Genomic DNA, 22,488 nt, shown 5'->3' with positions numbered 1-22,488 from the left:
GATCAGTGTAGCACACACTTAAGTTTAACTCCTTTACCTGCCCCTGCTGACCAGCTGGCTTTATTTTACCCTTCCTTGAGGGTTTGCCTCTTTCCTAAGGGCGACCCCGTTCTAATCCTGACTGCTGTCTCGTCTTTGTACTTGCAGGTAGACTGAAGAAGGCCTGGGTCTGCTGCTTTGCTCCTCCTACGGTTACAGGAGAGGCTTCAGGAATGTTAGGAACTGTGTATATGAGGGAGGGAAGAAGGAAGAACACGTGTGGTCAGAAGACCATAAAATGCCTTGCCAAGTGCAGCCCTGCAGGCAGTCCTTAGAGGGTCAGAGGAAGGCGTGCTGTCTTGAAAGCAGCATCGGGGCAAGCTGTGGGTGAGCCAGAGGCGGGAGGCACAGTTTCCGCGTGTCCCGAATCAGATATTCACTTAGGTGGAATCGACTGTATCTTTTTACACAACATAGAGAAAAGAACAGATACGTGCAACAGTGAGGTTGTGTAGATGTGTCACCAACACAGAATGACTACCAACAATACAACACGCAGAGAGAGAAACAAGTATTAGGAAAATGGTTTAATATTGGAGACAGAAGCAAAAAACCGCATCACACAATAACATACATTACAAAAATAAGTTTGACTGTTTCAACTACACGGTTATGTTCACAATGAGGACAGAAGGGTCAGAAAAAACTTCGATCTAAACAGCAAAAAAGCAAACTCCTAAAGTTTAACTAATACATTTATCCACTTAAAGTGACTGAGTACTTCTAAATCTAAGTATCTTATTGTGTAACTGCACAGTACAGAATAAAGAGTGAAACTTACCGCTGTATTTTAAGACAAAATTCTAATGCTAGAGATAAGCAAAGGGAAAAAAGAAATCAAGCCAAAGTTTTTAATTCTTAAAAGAAAAGCAACTTTCTCTCTATCAACCAGAACTCAAACTTGAAATCAGTCATTGTCAGGGGGCCCACAAGAGTAAGCCACAAAAATTTCCATTTTTTTTTAATCTCCAGTATAAAAAATCCCACTGGTACAAAATGCATAAGTACAATCAGTTGTAGAAATAGGAAAGCCTGCGTTTTTGTTTTTTTGGCTCAAATTCCATCAAACAACAAAATCCAAATGCATCAATAAACAGAAACAATACTCAAATGGTCTTACAGTTTCCACTAGGTTGCATTAACTTTGGCTTTTCTCAGACAATATTTAAAAACTATTTTGTAGTTCTAAACAAAATGGTATTATTAATCTACAAACAACAATTCCCACAGCACAAAAACACAAATACATTTTTGTATGACATTATTCAAAAGGTAATGAAACTACATTTTTTTAAGTTTTATTTTTTTTTAATTAGCACTTAAGATAATAAAAACAGAAACAGTAAATGATTCCAGAGTAGCACAAGCCAAGGAACTAGAACCCCTGCGGTGAAGGAAAGATGAACTTGTCACACCGTGGAGGTGCCATCTGATCAGAGCCCTCTGAGTGAGTTTTAAAAGTCTATGCCTTACACTTGATTTTTAAAAATGCAATTTCCCTGTGTTTTGTCTTCTGGAAACAGGCCCTGTGCACCCTTGCAGCGTTTCCTTTTGATACTGAGAGACAAAGGACAGTCTGTCTCTGAGGAAGGCTATCTTTCTAACAATGAAACATGCAAAAGCAAAAACCTCCCCCTCAATGTACCGTCTTGGTTGCCTGCAAAATCAGAAACACTCAACAGAAAGTACCTGCCTGGCCCGAGCCTCTGCGGGGGGGACCGCAGGTGGATTAAGAGGAAGGAGGGCAGTTTGCTTCCATGGGGGAAAAAAAAATCAGGATTTTTTTTTTTTTGAGATTTATGTCATTGGTAAATAAAGAGAATCTGAACGAGATGGTTTATGAAATACAACTGGTATTCTCTTGTGTTTCTATATGTGTACCTACACACCACCATAGAGACTGAGAAACGTGTGTGATCACTGTTAGTGAGCTGAGTGCTACAGAAAGTACAAAATAGCCCTCAAGGATGAAGGAAGGCCCCGGCAGTAGTAAACAGGTGTGGGCTAACATGGTCATGTCACTGCAAGTGCTCGTGCTGGAAGGAGGGAACTCTTTTTTTTTTTTTTTTTTTTTTTTGCATTGTGAGAGGCTAATCCTTTCCATCCCAGGGCTATCACATTCACACACACACCAGATCAAGGGGTGGGGGGAGGAAAAGAGAGCTAAGACCAGAAGCTTGCAGGGTGTGTTTTCCCAGAGGCTGGGTGTGTAGGGACTGTAGGTATGACACTGGGGTCTGTCTGCTCATATGAAGCCAGACTCAAGAGGAATATGGCACTTTCAAAAGTGACAGCAGGAACTAGTCCCGGTATTTGGTTAGTTACTGTGGTGAAGAGTAGCCCTGACCTCCTCTTACGTGGCCAGCCACTTGAAATGTGTTCACCTAAAGATCAGAACACCCTAGGAACCCAGAGAGGCAGGGAAAGGCCCGAGGGCTTTTCAGGAAGACACCTTGCATACTCAGGTGTCCACAGGAGTCTGAGAATCAGCACAAAGGCTGAGTCAGCTTATATGGGGTGTTTAAGAAACAAAAGCAAAATTTCTTCAAAGACTGAACCACCAAAAATCCATTTAACTCCAGGGTATATGAAACTATTGTTCACTAGGATACACCATGAAACCCGAGCTCAAAAAGCAGACAAGGCCTTGTCTTTAGGTTTGTGTAGGGGCTAAAATTCTGCCTAGTTTTACCCTCACAGGGTCTACTCCATCTTCTAAATTTAAACTAAAGGAGCACAGGATAATAGGAAGGGGAATTAAAAAAAATAAAAAATGGTTTAGGAAAAAGACTTGAGGGTATTTTCGGTGGGTTTGTGTCTCAAAAAAACAAAAAACAAAAACCAAAAATAACTCAGAAGATACAAATGGAAAAAAAAAAATCTAAACACCCCCAAAACAAACCCAAGGATGACAGTATAAAAGGTCACCAACATTCCAGATAGCTCTGGGTAGAAAGGGTTAAAAGTTCAGGACTTTCTCACCTTAGAGGTTTCCAGATATTATGAAGAGAATACATTGTGAGGGCTGCCTGTCACAGCATTGATGTGGAGAGGTTAGAAAAGTGACACACGGCACTTATACAATGTCTTACAAAAAACAGCATAGAGAAATAACAAACGATAACAATTTCAGGCAACAAGACCACGGAATAGCAAGTTAACAAACTTTGTAACCTTTTTTTTTTGTTGTTTTAAATATTAGGGATTTATACAAAACACATAATAAAATACCATGTTATCAAATCACTTCTCACAGGAAACACGCGAAGCTCTAGGAGGGAAGTACCTTTGGAATTTGGCACTAGATAGTTTTCACTTTTTTTCTTTAAAAGAAAAAACAAAAACAGATCACATTTTGCTGAACACAAACACATCTAATAGTCCACAATAAAAAAAAGTGACATCAATGCTTCTCAAGCCAACACAAACTTATTCTGGAATAGTTTTTTTTTTTTTTTTTCTCTCACATGAAATTTTTTTTAAGCAAACTTTTTTTTTTAATTCTTTTTTTGTTGTTGTTTTAAGTAAACCAATTCTAAGCTTGTCTTATCAACAAATAACATTAAGACCTTAAGACTTGTGATGAGACCACAACTTAATCCACAGAAGCACCGACATGACGCAGTTACAGTAGCCTTTCTCCTGTACATTGGAACAGTATAAAATATAGGTAATTTCATGTGCATTAAACCATGGATTGTCTAACTGTGAGTCAGTTCAGCAAAAGGTGACACAAATAGGTAGCATTTGCCCCAAAACAGGGTAAATATTTTCTTATACTAATCTACAAAAAGTGGTTCTCTATATATATCTTAATGAGAAAGTAAGCCACCTAAAATGGCCTTATCAAAAACTTTACACTGCCTGAAAAATGTAAAAACTATTACAGACCTCTAGAGACTTAAAATCAGACAGTTTTTTTTTTCTCAAACTGTTTTTGGAAGTAGTCTGTTAGAAACCAACATTCTGTGTCCCTGGACACATATTGCTATTGTCACCAGTGACCGGGCAGAATGCCAATCCCTGTGTAATACTTTCAAGTCTGTTTTATGAAAAGAAAAAAAATAAGAAAGAAACATTTTTGCCACAGGTTTTGTTTTCTATAATTTGTCTAATAATTTCAGTCTTGCATGAATGCAGCAATGTTTTTCACATTGACTTCCCAGAATTCATAGCTAGATGAGGTCACATGCAAATTTCAAAGGTCAAAACTAGATCAAAGGTCAGTAGGAGAACCAAATATGATGTGAGGTCAGAAAGACATCAGAAACAATGACGGGACGATGAAACTGTTTTTGAGACGCCACAGGGACATGCTAGGCAAACGGTGACTAACAGGCATGGAGATGTCTGGGGAGAGAACAAGGAAGAGTCAGAAGTTACACAGAGTCTACGCAGCAGCAACAGCATCACTTTCCAGGGTGGGGAGAACACTAATGCAAATCTCAGGTCTTCCGGGAGTCTATGAGCCATTCACATAATTTGCATTTCTTACACTCTTTTTCCACAGCACAATGAAACCCCAAGAGAATCCATCTGGAGAGAGTGAGAGGGGATGGATTCTGGGTGTTTGGGGTAAAGGACTAGCAAGGGACAGCGGAGAGGGTCCAGTTTGAACAAAGGTGACATATGGGGAAGTCAAGACAACTGAATTGTAAACTAGATAATGGAAATTACAAACAAAATAACCAGACAAGTACAAAGGACAAGAGGATAAAGCATGAACTTCAGGTCTAGGGTTCAACAGTGAAAAAAGCCCATTCCTAGAACAATTCCTCTCGAGACTACTGCAGAAGGTTCTAGCTAGACAGAGAACTGTTATTTAGATACCCAATAAGTTAACAATAGGCAATAAATAACTTCCATTATTTCTGAGGCAGTAAAAATTTTGTATAAAAATAGAAATGCTTTTTTACAAATAAAATTTACAGGCCTGTGGCTTTCTTTTTTATTTATGTATTATTTATGTATTTATTTATTATTAAATTTATCTTTCAAGAAACATCAAGTATTTTCACTCATTTTTATTTTATTTTTAAACCCTGTAGCTTTAAGAAACAGATCTCTAAATCTTTTTTTTTACATTAAACCTTTCTAAAAACAAAAATAAAACAATAACAAAATAGACAACCAGTGTAATAATCTGACCAATAAATGTCATGTTTCTTTGAACCCTAAAATAAAATCCTACTTATATTAAAAGAAACCAATGTAGTGGGAGGGTGTTTTGTGGAGTTTTAAGTGCTTCTCCTGGCTTCTCCCCTGCTGGGCCACCAGGCCATGTCTAACCGTGGGGCCCTGCTAGGGGCGGGCAGGCGGGCGGGCGGGCGGGCGGGCGAGGAGGGGTGAGTTCTCCAGGCAGTGCTCTCGGGGCACCAGTGGTTCAGAGTTAGAACTGCACATTAGTGTTCGCTTGCCTTTCACATTCTCAAGATGTCATTTACTTGTTTATATGTTTTTCTTTAAAAAAGCAAAACAATTTTTTTAAAAGAGTAAGGATATTCAAATTGCAAACAAAGGAGAATACAGTGGCACAATTGGAGGAGGGGTTTACTCAATAAAAACAAGGTAGCCCAGGTTTTAATTATGGCAGATTGGGTGGGGTGTGAGTGGAAGAAATGGAGGCCTTATTGTAAAAATAACCGTCTCTCTTGGTAAAAGTTGACACTGTGGTCCCTCCTCTGCCTTCCCTGTTGAGAACAGGCTGGCTTGTGGGACTTACCCTAAGAAAGCTAAAATGAGAGCAGGGAGCTTCTGGGGTTAGGATCAGTAAGGTTTGCTGTCGTTTTTGGAGCGCTTCAGCTGCACCTTCAAGCGTTTCATGCCGATCTGAAAGCCGTTCATAGCCTGGATTGCAGCTTGCGCAGAGACTGGATTGTCATAGCTAACGAAACCTGGAAAACAAAGGAGGGGAGGACGGAAGTCAGGGTGAAGGGGAGCCAAGCAGTGGGGCTGGCAGGGCTGGCCGCTGTGACTCAGTGCTGAGAGGTGCCTGGCCCAGGATCTGAGCTGGGCTCTGCTAGGTCTATGCTGTCCCGTGGGTGCTGTGGACAGCGGTGGAAATGCCAACTGGCAAGCAATGAAAGAGCTAGTTCCATGTAGGACAAAAGCCTCCCCACAGAACTACAGCTAAGTTTCTCTAGTGCGCTCTGTCCCTCTATTTAGTGCTTTGAAGTCACACTCGTTTGTTTTACCAGACCCCCAAACCCTGCCCAGGATCCCCTGGAAAAATGCTCCGAAGAGAGGAATATATATATATTTATATACATACTCATAGACAGTTTACACAGGGTTGGCTGCATCAGGATGAGTCAACCACTGAATTAACTGAATTAGAATAATACACACTAGCTTCTTAACGTTTTGGAATTACTATTCAGACAAACCTAGGGAAAGGCAACAAGCCTTTCTCTTTGTTTCAGGGCTTAGTAAGAGTCTGTGCATATCCCAGTTATTTGTATCTACAACAATAAGCCGCCATCAGAGAGACAGGGCATGCCTATTTTTGAACAAGAACAAATGCTATCCTCTAGAGTCAGGAGGAGAGAATGCTGGCTACGGAGTTTGTCCTGAGAGAGCGGAGGCCAGGCAGGAGGCCAGCACAGCTTGGTGGTGCTGAGGCAAGCGGTGAGCTTTCCATGACTCTGAGTGGGACAGGAAACTATCCCATAGATTAATTTTACTTCCAAACACCAGCAATTTGGAAGGCCCTAGCATCTTCATCTATCCACTACTATTAGAATTTAAAGCTAAAGAGAAAATCCTTTTACAAGCCAGTGGAGAGAGCAAAGGACATAAAGGTACTTTGAAAAGAATTCTTAGCTGATAAAAAGGCAGGAAATCTTTTCATAGGTAGGCTGAATTGCAAAAATGATTGTTTATATTTTTATTAAATCTAATTCCCAGTAAAAGTAACCTGAGATCCCAGACTTTCATGTGGCGTGACTCCTCCTTGTCTCAGGGTCTTGGGCAGAAGTGTCAAGGTGACTGGAGGATGGAATGGGTCAGGAGTGAGGTGGGGGAGCGATGCTAACAAGCAGCTCCGGAACTAACCCAGGCGCTACGACCACACTCGCTCACCAAGAAACCTGGGAGCAAAGCTTTTAAGACAAATTGAAAATACACAGCCCTGATTCTCACAGCTATAGTGTGTGTTATCAGGAACATATTGGTTAAGGAGTTTGTGGACTGACACAATCTCTTTTCAAGGTAATGTTTCCTCAAATCACAAATACCTTGTGGTATAGTCACTCTTAGTCTCCAAATAAACTTAGAACAGTTACGCAGCTATGAAAAGTGTTGGTCTAAGAGCCTTGCACAGGAAACCTTTCCAAAGGTGAGCTGAGGCTCTCACATGCACACAGCTCATGTGATAGCTCGGTTCTCATGTGGCTCCTCAGCTGTTACAAAGGGCTCTGAACAGCCCCACAACAGAAGCACAGTGGGTTTAGGCTGACAGCCTTTCTCCTAGAGTAAAAACAGTCACTGGAAACAGGTGATGCATTCATTCTTCTAATCCCAAGGCCAGCCTTCCTGGATGACGAAAGAGACAGCACCGGAGTGTCGGAACTAAAACATTATCTATCAGTCAGCCAAATAAAGTCTGGATTTCTGGCTGTTTGAGAACCACCCTACTTTAGATATTTTTCTTTGTAGTACATACATTCCTACATCTCTTGGCCCATATCTTATTTAATAAAGCATACTGCCTCCCACAATGTGAATTATTAAATTGCAGGAATGGTATCCACAGAATACTGTGATACTCACTGAGCTAGAGCTTGCTAAACAAGGCTCTGAGTACCCTGACTCTGAACTTCTTTGGGGGCTAAATCAGTCAGGAAAATAAAGAAGTCATGGATTTAACAAGCACTGTCCTTGTGGTATAGAAACATCAGGAGTTTTCATTACTCTGTTTAAAAAAAAGAAGAAGAAGAAGTTGCTTCCTCTAGACAGAAAGGCTGCAAGGGCAGACAGCTAGGTGTCTGGCAGTGTTTGGTTAATACTCCAATATTCCTGTGTTCTGTGCCTATTTATGTAGCCCTGGCCAATCATATTATCTAAGCCCATCATAATACTCTGTTCTCTGTAAGCCTGGGGTAGACCAACTGCTAGTCCTTAGTCCACAGAGATGTAGTGGCATGTGAATGTGACATGTGTAAGCCTGAGTAACAAGTCCTGATTCAGTGTGTGAGCTGTGCGAGACTGTAGGAGTATGACTGCTCAGCAGTGTCAGCTGTGCTTGTCTGTAGCACCGAGTGAACATTCCTGACTCCATTTGCAGGGTTTAAAGAAACAACCACCCACTGCTCTATGGTGAAAGGCCCTCAGGTATACGGGAAGACACTCTACTACTATAGTGCAGACTGTCACCTAAGGAAAGGGACTGCCCCCTTTTGTATGGCTCTTCCCCCTTTCTGATTAAATACCTCTGCCCAAATCTGTGTACATGCAACTAGAGGGTCAGGAGCTATCATCATAAGGAAGGCCCTATTTTGACTCCTGACTGGGAAACCTGCAATATTTAGCTAGGTTTCTTTTGCATACCAAAGCACTTGCTCAGATTGGTCTGTTTGTCAATGAAGACTTTAGCAGAGATAACATTTCCAAAGGGCATGAACATCTGCAGAATGTCCTGGTCTCCAAACTCCTGTGGAAGGTGGTAAATAAAGAGGTTTGCCCCCTCTGGACCTAAAGAGGAAGAAAAAATCAGAGTAAGGTATCCCCCAAGTCTTAGTCCCCAAAGCTTCTTAGGAATACTTCAGTAAGAGGCAGGCTAGCCATTTGGCTTTTCCTTATGAAGAATGAACAGATGGATAATATTTAAGAATGACATTTAGGAAAACACTAATCCTTTGAAATGGTTTCATTGGTTGGGGTGGGGAGGGAGGTGGGGCATGCTATCTGTACCTTCTTTTTCCTAAAGAACTTTTGGATCGCGTTGGCTGCACATCATCTCCATGGGGTAAGGGTAGAGGTAGGGCAGGGCAGGGGCAGAATTCAGAACGGGTTACTCCTAGGTGGCCATGTTTTATGTGTGGACTATCTCCTTATGTGGGAGAAAGCGTTCTCTGCACCCTAAGCAGACTGCAGCAGTTTAGAATAATGAATGCAGCAGCAGCAGCAGCAGCAGCAGCAGCAGCAGCAGCAGCAGCAGCAGCAGCAGCAATGCTGCTCAGACCCTCAATCATTTACTTGGCTATTCAGCCAGGTTTTATTTGGTAACTGTGCACACTCACTGTAATAATCGCCTCTTTTAGAATGACTGGCAGGGGGTCAAGAGCTAGGTGGACAGGTGCAGAGGCTAACAATTGGGAGTAAGTACGGAGGCTACAAGAGCTTCTCCAAGACTGAGTTAAACAAAACTTTCCCTTTCCATGCAAACTCCAGAAGCCAACAGAGAAAGTCTGTTTAGTTCTACAGCTTAGAAGGGTAGTTTTCTTAAGTTCCTCACCTGAACAGCTACACAAGAGCTTTATGAAAGAAAGAAAAGATGCACTTGACAGAGAGAAGATGAAGTTAGGATATTTTTGGATGCTGGAAGAAAGGAACTCAAGAACTGGGAAAGTGACTTCTGTTCCTGGCGCTCACAGGACAGAGAACCTGCCTGCTCCCTGTGGAGATCAGGGGCCAGGATCCTATGATCTCCCTATAGAACTCCCACAATGGGGAATGGTATATATGTTTTTGGAGTTGAATAAAATGAGAATTAAGTGAACTTTGCAAAAATAGATGAAATGGTACATCTTTGCCCCTAGAAAATTAGAGTCTTAAAGAATAAGACTTTACTGAAACCAGAAATATAGTTATTTTTTCTTAATGATATTAACATGTCAATATCACTATATCGCTTACAGATTCTATGGATATGTCTACAACCCAGCTCCAGAGAAGCAGCCTGTTTTAAAGGGAGACAGCTACAGTGGAGACTTAGCCTTCACTGTTTACTGGTCCTAGTATGGATAGATTGAAAACTCCAATGCTACAAATGGCTGTGCTAGGTGCTACTGCACCATGTGCACTCTTAGAAAAGGCATAGTGGTCAGATGTGTTCTCCAGACTGAATGTGCCTTTTAAACAAAGGATTTAAATGCTGCAAGAAGGATAAATGGAGCCCAGTGCATGGTACGGAGTGCTGTTTACCATGGTCCTGAAGTCTGAGCAGTAAGCACACTTTTAAAGAACAGGGCAGACTGTGTGCCTGAACGACCCTGACAATCCAGAATGCTATATACATCCTGAATATGCCCATGCCAGACGGATGGAGACCATGACCAGTGAGACAGACAAAAAGAGCTTTTGGTCCTTTGCTTTATTGTTTTGTTTGCTTGTATATAAATTCCAACATCTTCTTGATTCCTCTATTCTGACATCCCTTAACCAAGAAGTAATTTGATCTTTTAACCCTCCTAAACTGAGAAAAAAAAAAGCAGTTTCATATTAAAAAACCTTTACTACATGCAACTGGCATTGTAGCGAATACCAAAATCAACAACCCCCTATCCCCATACACTCAGAAACCTCTAAAAGCAATACAAAGCTGTTCACAACTCACACTTTCTATCTGCCTACTTTTTCCCAGTACACTATGACTGGCAGTTGTGTTGTGTTACTGGTCCCTACGGGCTGTTGCTGCATGATGTATTCCTTGCAGGGTACCCAATGTAGCACAAACCCTCCAAGGCCCAGAGGCTAGAACAAAGTCACACCAAACCACCAGTGCCACCAGGCCTCTTGCTGGGAAACTGGGGGCTGCAACTACTTGTAGGTATAAAGCTTGCCTGTGGTAAAGGGAGGGAGATGGGGTCATGAGAGAGGCTGAAGAATGTTCACGATGGCATGACATGTGATGGGCTTTCCTCATATTTAGATCTGTAGGAACGTTACAGACCTCACAACATTTAGTTATGGAAACACTAATTTAAATTATTTGTCAAGTCTAAACGGTTCACTTTTCCTGGTGGAAAAATATACCAGAGTCCACAACTAAATCTTTCAGGGTGCATTTCAGCTTTGACCAAAGGTCTGCATAAGGCCAGAGCTGTGGGTTAGGGAATCTGAAAATCCGCTGAGTAGTGACCTGTTTTCCCCTTTACTATAATTTGCATTTTAAATTATATTTTACTTAAACTAATGGCAGATGGATGATATTCTTTAGCTAGATAAACTGAACGAGAAGATGATCCGGAGAGAGGTATGAGAAGTAACAGACAGGGATAGGGGCAGGAAGAAACCAACCAACCAATGAAACAACAAACCAAAAGTATCACTAGTGCCAACATCAAGAGCCCCAGCACATACCACTACTGACCAACACCTCTAAACTAGAGCTAGGACTTGCAACCATCGCCTCCTGTCTGTATCAGTTGAACACAAACAGCTTACGATAGTGGGCTAAGGCAGCTATGTCTGAGTGATACAGTTATATTGTCCTCTGAAGCCATGCTGGGGATGGGGAGAACTGGCGCTCTCCAGACTCATTCAAGGGGCTCAGCTCTGCTCTTCACAGGTCCCCTCCATGGTACTCACTTCTCAGTGGCTCTCGCCCTACAGAGACTATAAACAAAGATGGCCTTGTGGTGTTGGTAAAGTAGGGTCCCTTGCAAACACCCAGTGAGAGACATAGGAGGAGGGTGTGGGGTTGAAGCAGTGAGAAGTAAGATAGGTCTCACGTGCTCTTTCTGGTTTGAAGACCTCTATGCTCTTTGTCAAAGGAAAATCTGTTTTCTATTTTTTATACTTTTAAGTTGCATCTCCTTAAAAATCCTAACTTTGCAGAATAAAACCATGATATCAGATTACTGATTACCAGACTCTTTATATGAGTATCTAAGCAGAAGCAGTTTGTAACTGTGGTGTGAAGGTAAAAGGGAAAGAATAAAAAGAGTCTTCTCCCATCTTCTGAACAAGTCAGAAAGAACAGCAAGGTGCTGACTGCTCCAAAGCAGCCTCAGTTAATAAGGACGTGAAGACTGTGGCATGTGGTGTGGTACAGTTGTAGTTGTACCCTAGCACCTGAGGATGGAACCAGTAAGGCTGGCACAGGTTTAACAGCAGCCTGGGCTGTAGGTGAGGCCCTATCTCAACTAATCAACCAACCAACCAGCCAACCAACCAACCAACCAACCAACCAACCAACCAACCAGCCAACCAACCAACCAACCAACCAACCAACCAACCAGCCAACCAACCAACCAACCAACCAACCAACCAACCAACCAACCAACCAACCAACCAACCAGCCAACCAACCAACCAACCAACCAACCAACCAACCAACCAATGAAATAAAAGAATCAAAAGGACGACAAACTTTCCTTATTTGGAGTAGGTAACTAACCATCAAATAATTAACTTTCATTTAATCTCAGGATTAGGTTACTGGCAGCCAGGTGGTCCATTACTTACTTTCTTTCCCAGAGGACATCCTCCCCACAGTCTAAGTCAGTTCTAATTGGATTCTATCATTAGCCAGAACTCTTGCTTTCTGAGAGGCAGCTACACAACGTCAAGGGATGTAGACCCTAAGAACCTAGGGAATTCAGGAGGAAGTTCTTATTCTGCAGTAGCCTGAACCAAATGGTACCCTCTTACTGAGGGATTTCTATGAAGAGAGGAGACTGAGCTCATACTGACAGAAGAGAGTATGTTTTAGGCATTTTTGACGGTAGCAACTAGTAGGTAATTTCCTGTAAACACCTGATAGATAAGAACTTCAGGGATGAGTGAAAAATTGTAAACATATAAGATGAACAGAAAACTTTAAAAGGGCTTATGCTTGAGACTTTTAACATGGATACTAGAAATTAAGCAGGTGATTTCTCTTTAGACACTGGCTCAAATCACCACCCTCTAGGCATGCTCTAAAGGCCAGTGTGAGCCCGGCTGGCCAGCCAGGCCCTGGGGTGCAGACAGACGCCTACCTTCCTTCTGGCTGCCTGCAGCACTCTGCTGCTGCAGCAGGCTCTGGCTGTACAAGGTGGGCAGTGCGGCTGCCGCGTACTGCTGGATTCCTGAGTAGGCCTGGGTGAGGGCGTCCATGGTGCCGGCCGTACCATTCGTCAAGCCAGTGGCTCCAAGTCCTCCATTCAGAGCCGCCATACCTGAGAGCATTTGAGCAACTTTACAAAAAACCCAACAATAGAGAAGAGAAATAGCACTTACTCATTAGTGCTTTCCAAAGGAAGTCAGAGAATCATTTGACAGTACAACAGCAAGTGCATGCAGCTTACACACCAATTAAACCAACAGCAAGCACAGAACAGAACAGAACAACACCACACAGAAACGAGACATATGCAGAAATAAACCACAAGAACATGGAGGGAGAAGAATTAAACAATGACAACTCTCCCTCCCTTCGCCTGTGAGGCCCTGCGGTCACACAGACCCACTCCATGCAGTGTGCTGCTGGCAAGCACCACCCGGGTCTTTTTGAAACATATACCTCTGCTTCTTAGATCTTAGAAGCATGTAAAAGAAAGGAAAACCCAAACCCAACCCAAACCTTAGTGGCTACGGCCTAACACACATGCACACTGCTGTGCACTGACTCTGTCCAGGAGGCTTGGGAGCAGAGGAGCCATTTGCATTTAAGCTGTGTGGTTAGGAAGTGGCAGAGCAGACAAGGTCTTAGTTCTGCACCCGGCGAGTCAGCAGTGCCATCGACACGACGTTCCTCCACAATCATGGTGCTGTGAGCAGCTGGGAATGCATAACTTAGATGGCTCAGAATAGGTGAACAGGGCAGTCCAGGCTGCTTACACCCTATGTAACGTGTGTGCCTGCATGTGTGCACACACAGCGAGGGGAATCAGTGCCATGCTTCTAGTGAACGGGAATGGCACCATCCATAACCTGGGATTCTGGCAGCAGTTTAGGGGATCTGAATGTAGAGCAGAGTGTGGTTCTGTCTGTACTCTGGCTGCTCCTCTTTGCTTGTTGACCGTGACACTTTCCTAGAGTACCCATTCAGCTAAGACAGTGCTACATGCTGCTGTGACCTCTCACGGGAATTTAGGATAGGGAATACAGAACACAATTGCCTTTGGCTTCTTTTTTGATTAAAAAGGCTTTAAAAAAAAGATTGGTTTCTGAGAAGAATTTACTGAAATAATGCTAATCTTGATGGTAATGGAGGATAGCTAGTAAAGATCCTGGCAAGGATAAGGGGAATCAAGCCAGCAGTCCCTTTAGTGCCGCCACTTTCAGTCCTCAGGAAGGAGAGGAAGTGGAGATGCCTAGTTACACCTTATGTGCTGTGCTGCCGGGACAACGTCCTCTCTCAGATTGCAAGGGCGAGGCATGGGATAAGAAGCAGCAGAGGACTTTCCTGATGCTCTGGGTGGAGCCCTGCAGGAGACTGGACTGGGCCTTGAGGAGCAGTAAACAGACAGACGCTTCATAGAAGCTGGGTAAGGAAAGTCTGTAGAACTGAAGGATGAGAACCCAGTCCTGGGAGAGGAAGTAATCTGAAGTCATTGAGAAGCTAAGCACAGTAAGAGGTTCTAGTGCACCTCCTCCAGGTTCTCAGTAGGAAGAAGTCCGTTCTCTTCTATGCGGTCATGCAAACAAGGACTGTTAGAGAGCTGAGCGTCCATCCCCTGATTAGTTCACTTACAGCGCCATATTGGGGTGTCATGTCATTGGTAGGAACTTGACATTAGCCAAGGACAAGGGCTTCAGACAGGAATCTGATGTTATCCAGTGCTAGTCAGGATCCTGTTCCACTTAGGGTGGAGAAGCTCAGAGTGAAGGTTAAGGTCATTGTTCCTCCAGGTCTATGAATTCCTGAATTAAGCAGGTGACCCACCCAGCTGCTATGTTTGTAGAAGACAACTCCTAGCCTTCTATGCTTGGGGCAGTTACAGGGAGACACCGAAATTGATGGAGTAGAGAGGCCAAGGTGGAGGGAACGCATCAGGCACCTGTGCAGAGAAGGACCTGTGGGACAGCTCGGTTGTCCCAGCCTAAAGCCTCCTTTTTCTATGACATAAATCTTTCATGAATAAAGAATAAGAGAGGTGGAAAAGTTCTTTCAAATGCAAATGCACTGAGAAAAATTATACTATCTTGGAAAATATATGTTTTAGAATTATACTATCTTGGAAAATATATTTTAAAATCCTAGAGGCTATGGATTGGCTAAGTTCCGGGAGTAACAGGCAAAGGAGTACATGGAAGCAGCTGGAGAACCACCAGAGGAGGACTTCAACTGTGAAGAGCAATTCTTATAAATCAGCCGATGTTATTCTATATTAAATAATCATGGCATAAAGTTAACACTTATCAATTCAGCTGTCAACATCTGACTTCCTCTAAAAGCCTTGGACAATAGAAACAGAGATTTGAGAAAGTTTAGTTGAATAAAATATTTCCATTTAAACATATAAAGCTTTTCTTTGAGAAAGTTGAATGGATTATTCCCCTAGTCATCTAAATTCTCACTCATGCTATTTAGACAAAGAAAGCTGGACACAATGAAAGGTGTGACAAACTTACATAAGGGAGGTCTAGGTAGTTGGCCTGACAATAGAGTTAATATGTCCCCTGACTACTAAGTTGTTACATTTAATTACTCTTCAGAGGTCTTCACTCACAGATCTAAATTAGTTGAAATGGCACATATGCCCTCGAATCTAAACCAATATTCCTGTGAGCACTGTGGGGATGGGGCTAAGCAGAACTAGAAGGTGTGACCATGAGCAGACTACATTTATTTGCAAGCCACTCTTCTAGGTGGTACAGATCACACAAAGAGAGCAAAAGTAAGGAATGTATTAGAACATCTTAGTCTGCTGAGCTACAAGCTAATAAACGAGGGCCAGGAGAAAGCAACTGAAATTATGGAAGATGAATAGGAATACAGCTAGTTGTACTTCCATGTTTGCCTATGTTGGTAAGATCACAAATGAGCTCTGCTCCAGAATGACATCGTCTTCATAAACTGCTAGAAGACAGGTCAAACAATGACTCTACAATGCAAATCAAGAGCAGTGTCAGATAGGGTATGTACTTAAATCCTCTCTTTTATCCACATAAAGGAATTCTTTGCCAAGTGTTTATGATTTGTTATAGTAAAAGAATTATAGTTTTATGGACAACATGTTCAGCCATGTAGAAGGATCACATAATTTAAACAAAGGAAGGATGTGTTTCACTTATATGAGGCTCCTGGGTGGATATATGTGCTCAGACCATTTTTATCTTAATTTAGATACTAATATACAAAAATACAGAAAATACCTATGTTTATATATTAATCAAACTATCTAGATGCAGGCCCTGAATGGCTCATGTTCTTTTTGGTCCTACTGATCTGGTTTTAGCTTTAGATGGCTGTACTTTTAGCTTCACTCATTAATATACAAGGGAAAGGTAAGTTCTTCAAACAGTTTAACCTAGCAGCTCATCTGTGAACCCTTTGAGAGAGGGGCCAGCCTTCTAGCAGGGATGTGGCCCAAGTCTAGGCTAAGATGTGTCCTTTACCTATTTTCTCTGTCTGCTTTGTTCATAGAAAATAGTTGGTTTTGCTCAGAAAACCAGGATCCTCTTATTACTGAGCAACAGTACCATATACTAACCATTCCTAGGACAGAGCTGGGGAGGGAACAATATGCAAGCTGTCAGGAACTGAAAAAGCATTTCTTGATTACCTTGAGGTAATTATCTGTAACAGGTGACATCATCTCGTTTGAGGAAGAATGAACCAAAAGGGTACTTCACCCTAGAGAGGTTTCCTTAATATTTAATCTGAGGCAGATAGTAAATGCTCCCTCCTAGTTGAAGCTGAGGCTGGAGAAGAGACTTGCACTAGTAACACTGAACAATCAAAAAGAATAGATTTCCATTTGTGAGTAATTTTTAATTAAACATGGTTCACACTGGCTGGTAGGTAGGGATTTGTGAAATTAAGAATATTCTTTCTTGTCACGAACTATGCTTATTTCTTTTTTCTTTCTTTTTATTAAATATATTCTTTATTTACATTTCAAATGATTTCCCCTTTCCTGGTTCCCCCACCCCTGAAAGTCCCATAAGCCATCTCCCCTCCCCTGCTCCCCAATCCACCCCCTCCTGCTTCCCTGTCCTGGTATTCCCCTACGTTAACCCACTTACAAAGACTGAAGAGCAGCAACTCAATTTGAAACTGTTGTCCTTGCCAGAGCAAACTTTGTGTAACATGTGACCCCACACAAGGACTAGCTGTGGTTTCTCATCATCCCACACACCTCCCCTAGGCTCCCCACAATAAGGATGGGAAAAGGCGGGCAACACAAAACAAAGCAGGCATGGAAGGACAGGACACAGACGAGTGGACACACAGTAGTCATGAGCACGTGCTGAGGAGGACAACCATTCCCACTGGCCTGTGACTCTGCAGACCAAGGACAGGCGGGCGATCAAATCAAAGTCCTTGTTTGAGGGGAACTAGGTCCTGGGGCAAGAGAAGCAGCATGAGGGATGGATGCACACACATCCAAAGCCCAGGTGCAGGGCAGTAGGCAGGCTCTGCTGTAGGACAGGCTCAAAAAGAAGAGCTGCACCAGAACCGACTCGGGCCTCCGGGCTCCTAGGTGGCTGCTGGAAATGTAAAAGCTGGAGGCAGTTTTAACTGGAATAAAACATCTGGCTGTCACAGGTCACCAGGCAAGGAGCTATGCTAATTAAGAGCTATCCTATGTGGAAGGAAACATTTTTTTTCTTCAGGATCAGATAAAACTTAGCCTAGCTGTTTTTTGTTTGTGTTTGTTTTTGGCCTCCTTGGAGCATCTAAATGAAAAGATTTAATAAAGCCTGAAGATTATCTACTTATTAAAATATGGTTTCTTACCAGGATTATATGAGTTAACCTTTATGTGGATACATTTTAGACTCTAAATCTTTCATTACATTTATTTCTGTGTATATGTGGGAGGGGAGTGAGTATATGCTTGTGGAGGCCAGAGGATAGATAACTTGTACAAGTTTGGAGTCTCTTCCTACCAGGTGTGGTCCCAAGGGTTGGACCTTACCTGAGCCATGACAATGGCTGATCCAATTTTTTTGAAGTTATTACTTTTTGAACTTTTAAATGTAAATTACAACTTTTGCTTTAAAATAATTATGGTCTCATCACTCAGTAAAACAGTTTACTACTTACTAACTCATGGCTTAAAGTGAGGCAAATGGCCAGGACCCACTTATTAAAAATTTAAGCAGTGTTACATTGCGTGGGCTGCCTGGCAGACAGCTAGGTCCACAATGCAGAAACTCTGCTGGCTGTTCTGGGTCTCCTGGGCAACCAGGGTGACCAAGTGGTTGGACAGGCAAGTTAGCTGTCGTCCTTTGGCTGAGGCTCAGTCTCCCTAGTACAGAATCCACATCAAACATGTGACTCATCCTCAGGCCTGGGCACTATTCCCACATGCACCTGAACAACAGAACAGTTAGCTCTGTGGACAGAGGCCAGCTGCCTTTCTAAATGAGCAAGCTTGTTTCAGAATTAAGTGTAATTTGGTAAGCTATCTGTGTAAGCCCTGTGTTGCCTGTCACAGTAAAATGGCGCTCCACTCAGTCTCTACCGTGATCCTCCGCATCTCTGGGTTCTTAATGAAGACAGTTTTCTTCTTTGCACTCCCTCCCTGTCACTCAGTTTCATTTCTGGCTCTTCAGGGACGAGGTTCTTGCTCCTACACTTGTCTGAAAACTTTGGTTTTTCAAACTGGAGGGCACCTCAATATCATTTGACCCAGATTTTTCAATTCTCCCGTGGAGACTGCAGGCCAGAGGGAGCTGCGGTCTGCCTGAGCCCTGGGTCTGCCTGAGCCCTGGGTCTGCCTGAGCCCTGGGTCTGCCTGAGCCCTGGGTCTGCCTGAGCCCTGGGTCTGCCTGAGCCCTGGGTCTGCCTGAGCCCTGGGTCTGCCTGAGCCCTGGGTCTGCCTGAGCCCTGGGGCTGCCTGAGCCCTGGGGCTGCCTGAGCCCTGGGTCTGCCTGAGCCCTGGGGCTGCCTGAGCCCTGGGTCTGGCTGGCAGTCAGGCCTCAAGCACGGGTCCAGCCTCAGCTCGCTCACTTCCCTATTATCCCACCCTGCCTAGAGGGGGGGCGGAGGAAACCAAACCCAAACCCGGGACTATACGACACTCCAAGGATTTGAACTTACATTACACAGGGGGAAGAAGCTGTGGAGAGGGCTGTGGGTGCTTTAGAGAGAGTCAGAGGGAAAGTTTCTGCCTGTTGAACCATGTGCTCCTCTACCCCGAGTTTTAGTTCTCCCCATTTTATACCCTTTTTTGGTCAATTCTGGCTGAGCACTTTTTTCTGGAGAATTTAGGGGAAGGCTGTCCACCAGAGCAGCAGGCACTCACTGTTTATGGTACCTGCTAGTGCATTAATATTATTCAATCCGACAGTGGCTCCAGCCAGTCCTTGTAGAGTCCCAAGAGAGGTCAAGGAATTCATGGCCGCACCAGCAGTGGAATTGGGGGTTGAAGCAGCCACTGAAAAACAGAGAAAGGGAGAGAAAGCACAAGATGAGAGACAGCTGGGATGGAAAGAAGCTGTTGTTACCAACAGGCTAACTGTGGTGTCACCAACAGGCTAACTATGGTGTCACCAACAGGCTAACTGTGCTGTCACTGTGATTTTTTTTCTTTTATCACTTCAAGTTTTTCTGTGAAAGACAAATAGGACTGACTGACTTGTAGGCCCTTTGGTAGGTGAACTTGGTAACTGAAGCGACGATCACACGGCAGACTGGACTCCTAACTCAGTGGTGCTCTCTGCCTCACTGCACAAGGCCTTAATTTCAGTTCCCATCCTTGCAATAGCCCGCCTCCCTTTTGCCAGCACACTGGGTATGCTCCTTTTGGTTTCCTGGGAAAATTGTGAATGACAACCCTGCATGTGTGGCTTATCCTCTGTTAGTCCCACTGTAGGAGAATATTGAACTATTTTACTCACCAAACTTTCTTTAGCTGAATGTAAAAGTCCTTGGACTCACAGCCACTGCATATTACATTACGGCTTACGTTTCTAGAAGCACCAGCACTTGCCATTCTACCTTTGTAGGCCCCATACATCTCTGTACACATCAGTGTAGCTGCCTTCTGCTGATGCTCCAAGAACTCTAATACCAGGGACATGGCTGATCCAGACACACCGCCCAATGCTGACTCTGCTAGTTTAAAAACAGGCTTTTATTGCTTGTTTGATTATTTATTTATATGTTAATGTTAGTGTATTTGCATATGTATGCTGGTACCTCTAGAGACCAGAAGAGGGAGTTGCATCCCTTAGGGCTGGAGTTATAGGCATTTGTGGGCCACCTAACATGGGTAATGACAGCAGTAAATACGTTTAAGTGCTGAGTCATATTTCCAGCCCTCTGATTCCTACTCTTGGTCCTTGGTTTGCCTGTAGTTAATGATTTCTAAATGTGAGCTATAATATTATTGAAAAAATCTTTGTGGTCTGGGTTGAAGATAGGTCTTTTCAGGAATGAAGTCCGTTTGATTACACAAAGTACTAGGGGACAAGACATACTAGATGCCTGTCCAAATGGATTGAGGACTTTGATCACCCATGAAAGGCTCATGTGAGGCCTGTTCACTGCTATAAATTCTCAGAGTGAAATACCTATAGCACTTCTTAGCACTAGGTTTTGAGATTGGTATTTTTATTTGTAAGTTCCTTCATCTCATTTTAACAATGAAGCCTTTTGGGGTTCCATTGGTATTCTGAGATGTTCTATTAGATGCCTTGATAGGCCATAAGCTTCCTTGTATTCCTTATGCACCAGGAGTCTTAGAAAGTTTTTGCTACTTCCTTGTGCTGCTTTCTGGGTTTGCCCTATTGCTTTACCACTCACCTCTTAGCTTCCTATTCTAATTCACTACTCACTGGGCAGGGGGTGGGGTGGGGTGAGGGTGGCACACGCCTGTAATCCCAGCACTCTGGGAGGCAGAGGCAGGCGATTTCTTAGTTTGAGGCCAGCCTGGTCTACAGAGTGAGGCCAGGGCTATACAGAGAAACCCTGTCTCTGGTGGTGGTGGTGGGGGGGGGGGGGAGAAAAAAGATGTCCAAACGACATCTTACCATACATGCTAGATTTTTCCGTTCCAGTGGGAGTTCTCTTTGATAACCTAGTTTGTCTAAATTATTCATATCTGTCATATCTCCCATGGACTCTCTCCGATGGTAGTCTACACATAGAAGCCTGGACCAGACTGTGCCAGTGTGTCAGGTGGGAAGACTAGTCACGATCAGTGTTTGAATTCCAAACTAGAAATAAATACTAGGAAAGCAAACCAAGCCAAATGTAACTGTGAGTTTGAGTGACATGACTGAAGAACTGCAAGGACAAGTAAGGGCACCTGTGGACCCTCTCGTTATTATATTATTATAGCTTACTATCATTATTATATTATTATAAGCACTACAGTACTATCTATCAAAACAAGAAATCCATTTCCCCCTTCCTAGAAAAGTGTATAAGTCTCTGTAAGAATTGAGAGAATCTGTGGCCTTCAGGCCACAGTCTACACCAGCTTCCCTTCTCTAGCACTCCCGGTCAGGATCACAGTCCTCAAGATGAGTTTAACAACTGCCCGGCTGAGAGTGAGACAGCAGGGTTCCCCTCCTCACAGCCCCAAATCCATGGCCTATGGCTCTTCCAGGAAGAAAAGACCCCACCATTTCTAATTAGTTCTAGTCTCTTCCCTTCTGTTCTGCACTGCACAAGTTATACAGTAAGCCATGGAGAATATAAGACTCCCCCTGAACAGCTTGCTAGGGGAGTACTAGCTTCGTTTTCACCTTCACATCACCACTCCCAGGCTTACTAGGAAAAGGCAAGTCAGGAGGAATGTCACCTATGACCATTGCTCAGACACTCTGAGGAGTAGAGGTGTCAAAGGAAAGTAAGCCACTGTTCCTTATACCAGTTTTGAAGCAATAACACAGAGTGTCTGTCTAGAGTATGAGACAGGCTGTAAGAACACAGCTTCTTTTTAAAGGGGATACATTTATTTGAAACAAATATGGAAAAACTGAAGCCAAAAGTGCTACTGGGAACAATATATATATATGTAAGCAGTTTTGAGGAGGCTGATGGTTCTAATGAAGTAGTCAGAGAAAGAGTTAAGGCCTGTCTTCCTACAAGGGCTGGCTTGAATCATAATAGATTTCAGAGGCTAAAAGAAAAGAAAAAACCCAACCAACGAAAGAAAGAAAGAAAGAAAGAAAGAAAGAAAGAAAGAAAGAAAGAAAGAAAGAAAGGAAGAAAGAAAGAAAGAAACAAAGAAAGAAACAAAGAAAGAAATCTTCCAAATAACAACAAAACAACTCCTGCCCCAATTTGGACTTGTGCACTGTGAGCGGTGACAGCAGAGAGATATCAGCCAGAAACCTAAGAGATCAGCCAAAGAGGCAATGAGAAGAGCCATTTAAAGAAAGACAAACACAAACACAA

At 43.1% G+C, this 22,488-nt stretch overlaps 1 protein-coding gene across 13 annotated transcripts in view; it reads right to left on the bottom strand.

Annotated features, from left to right (window-relative positions):
• Positions 1-551: 551 nt before the first annotated feature.
• The window catches only part of Celf2 (CUGBP Elav-like family member 2), a 513,597-nt gene continuing 491,660 nt past the window's right edge, over positions 552-22,488 (bottom strand). For 3 of the 13 annotated variants that reach the window (XM_052157025.1, XM_052157029.1, XM_052157032.1), the window contains 4 exons: positions 19,397-19,516; positions 12,962-13,159; positions 8,587-8,730; positions 552-5,933 (listed from right to left, as the gene is read on the bottom strand). In XM_052157025.1, the coding sequence (XP_052012985.1) occupies positions 5,806-5,933; positions 8,587-8,730; positions 12,962-13,159; positions 19,397-19,516 (590 nt within the window). In that variant the 3' untranslated portion in view covers positions 552-5,805. The remainder of the gene's footprint in view (positions 5,934-8,586; positions 8,731-12,961; positions 13,160-19,396; positions 19,517-22,488) is intronic. The other 10 variants (XM_052157030.1, XM_052157031.1, XM_052157034.1 and 7 more) reach the window with 7 other exon arrangements.

Source organism: Apodemus sylvaticus, chromosome 14, assembly GCF_947179515.1.
Source record: "Apodemus sylvaticus chromosome 14, mApoSyl1.1, whole genome shotgun sequence".
Lineage (NCBI taxonomy): Eukaryota > Metazoa > Chordata > Mammalia > Rodentia > Muridae > Apodemus > Apodemus sylvaticus.
The sequence above is the reverse complement of the archived record's forward strand: the minus strand, read 5'-3'. Positions and strand labels throughout refer to the sequence as shown.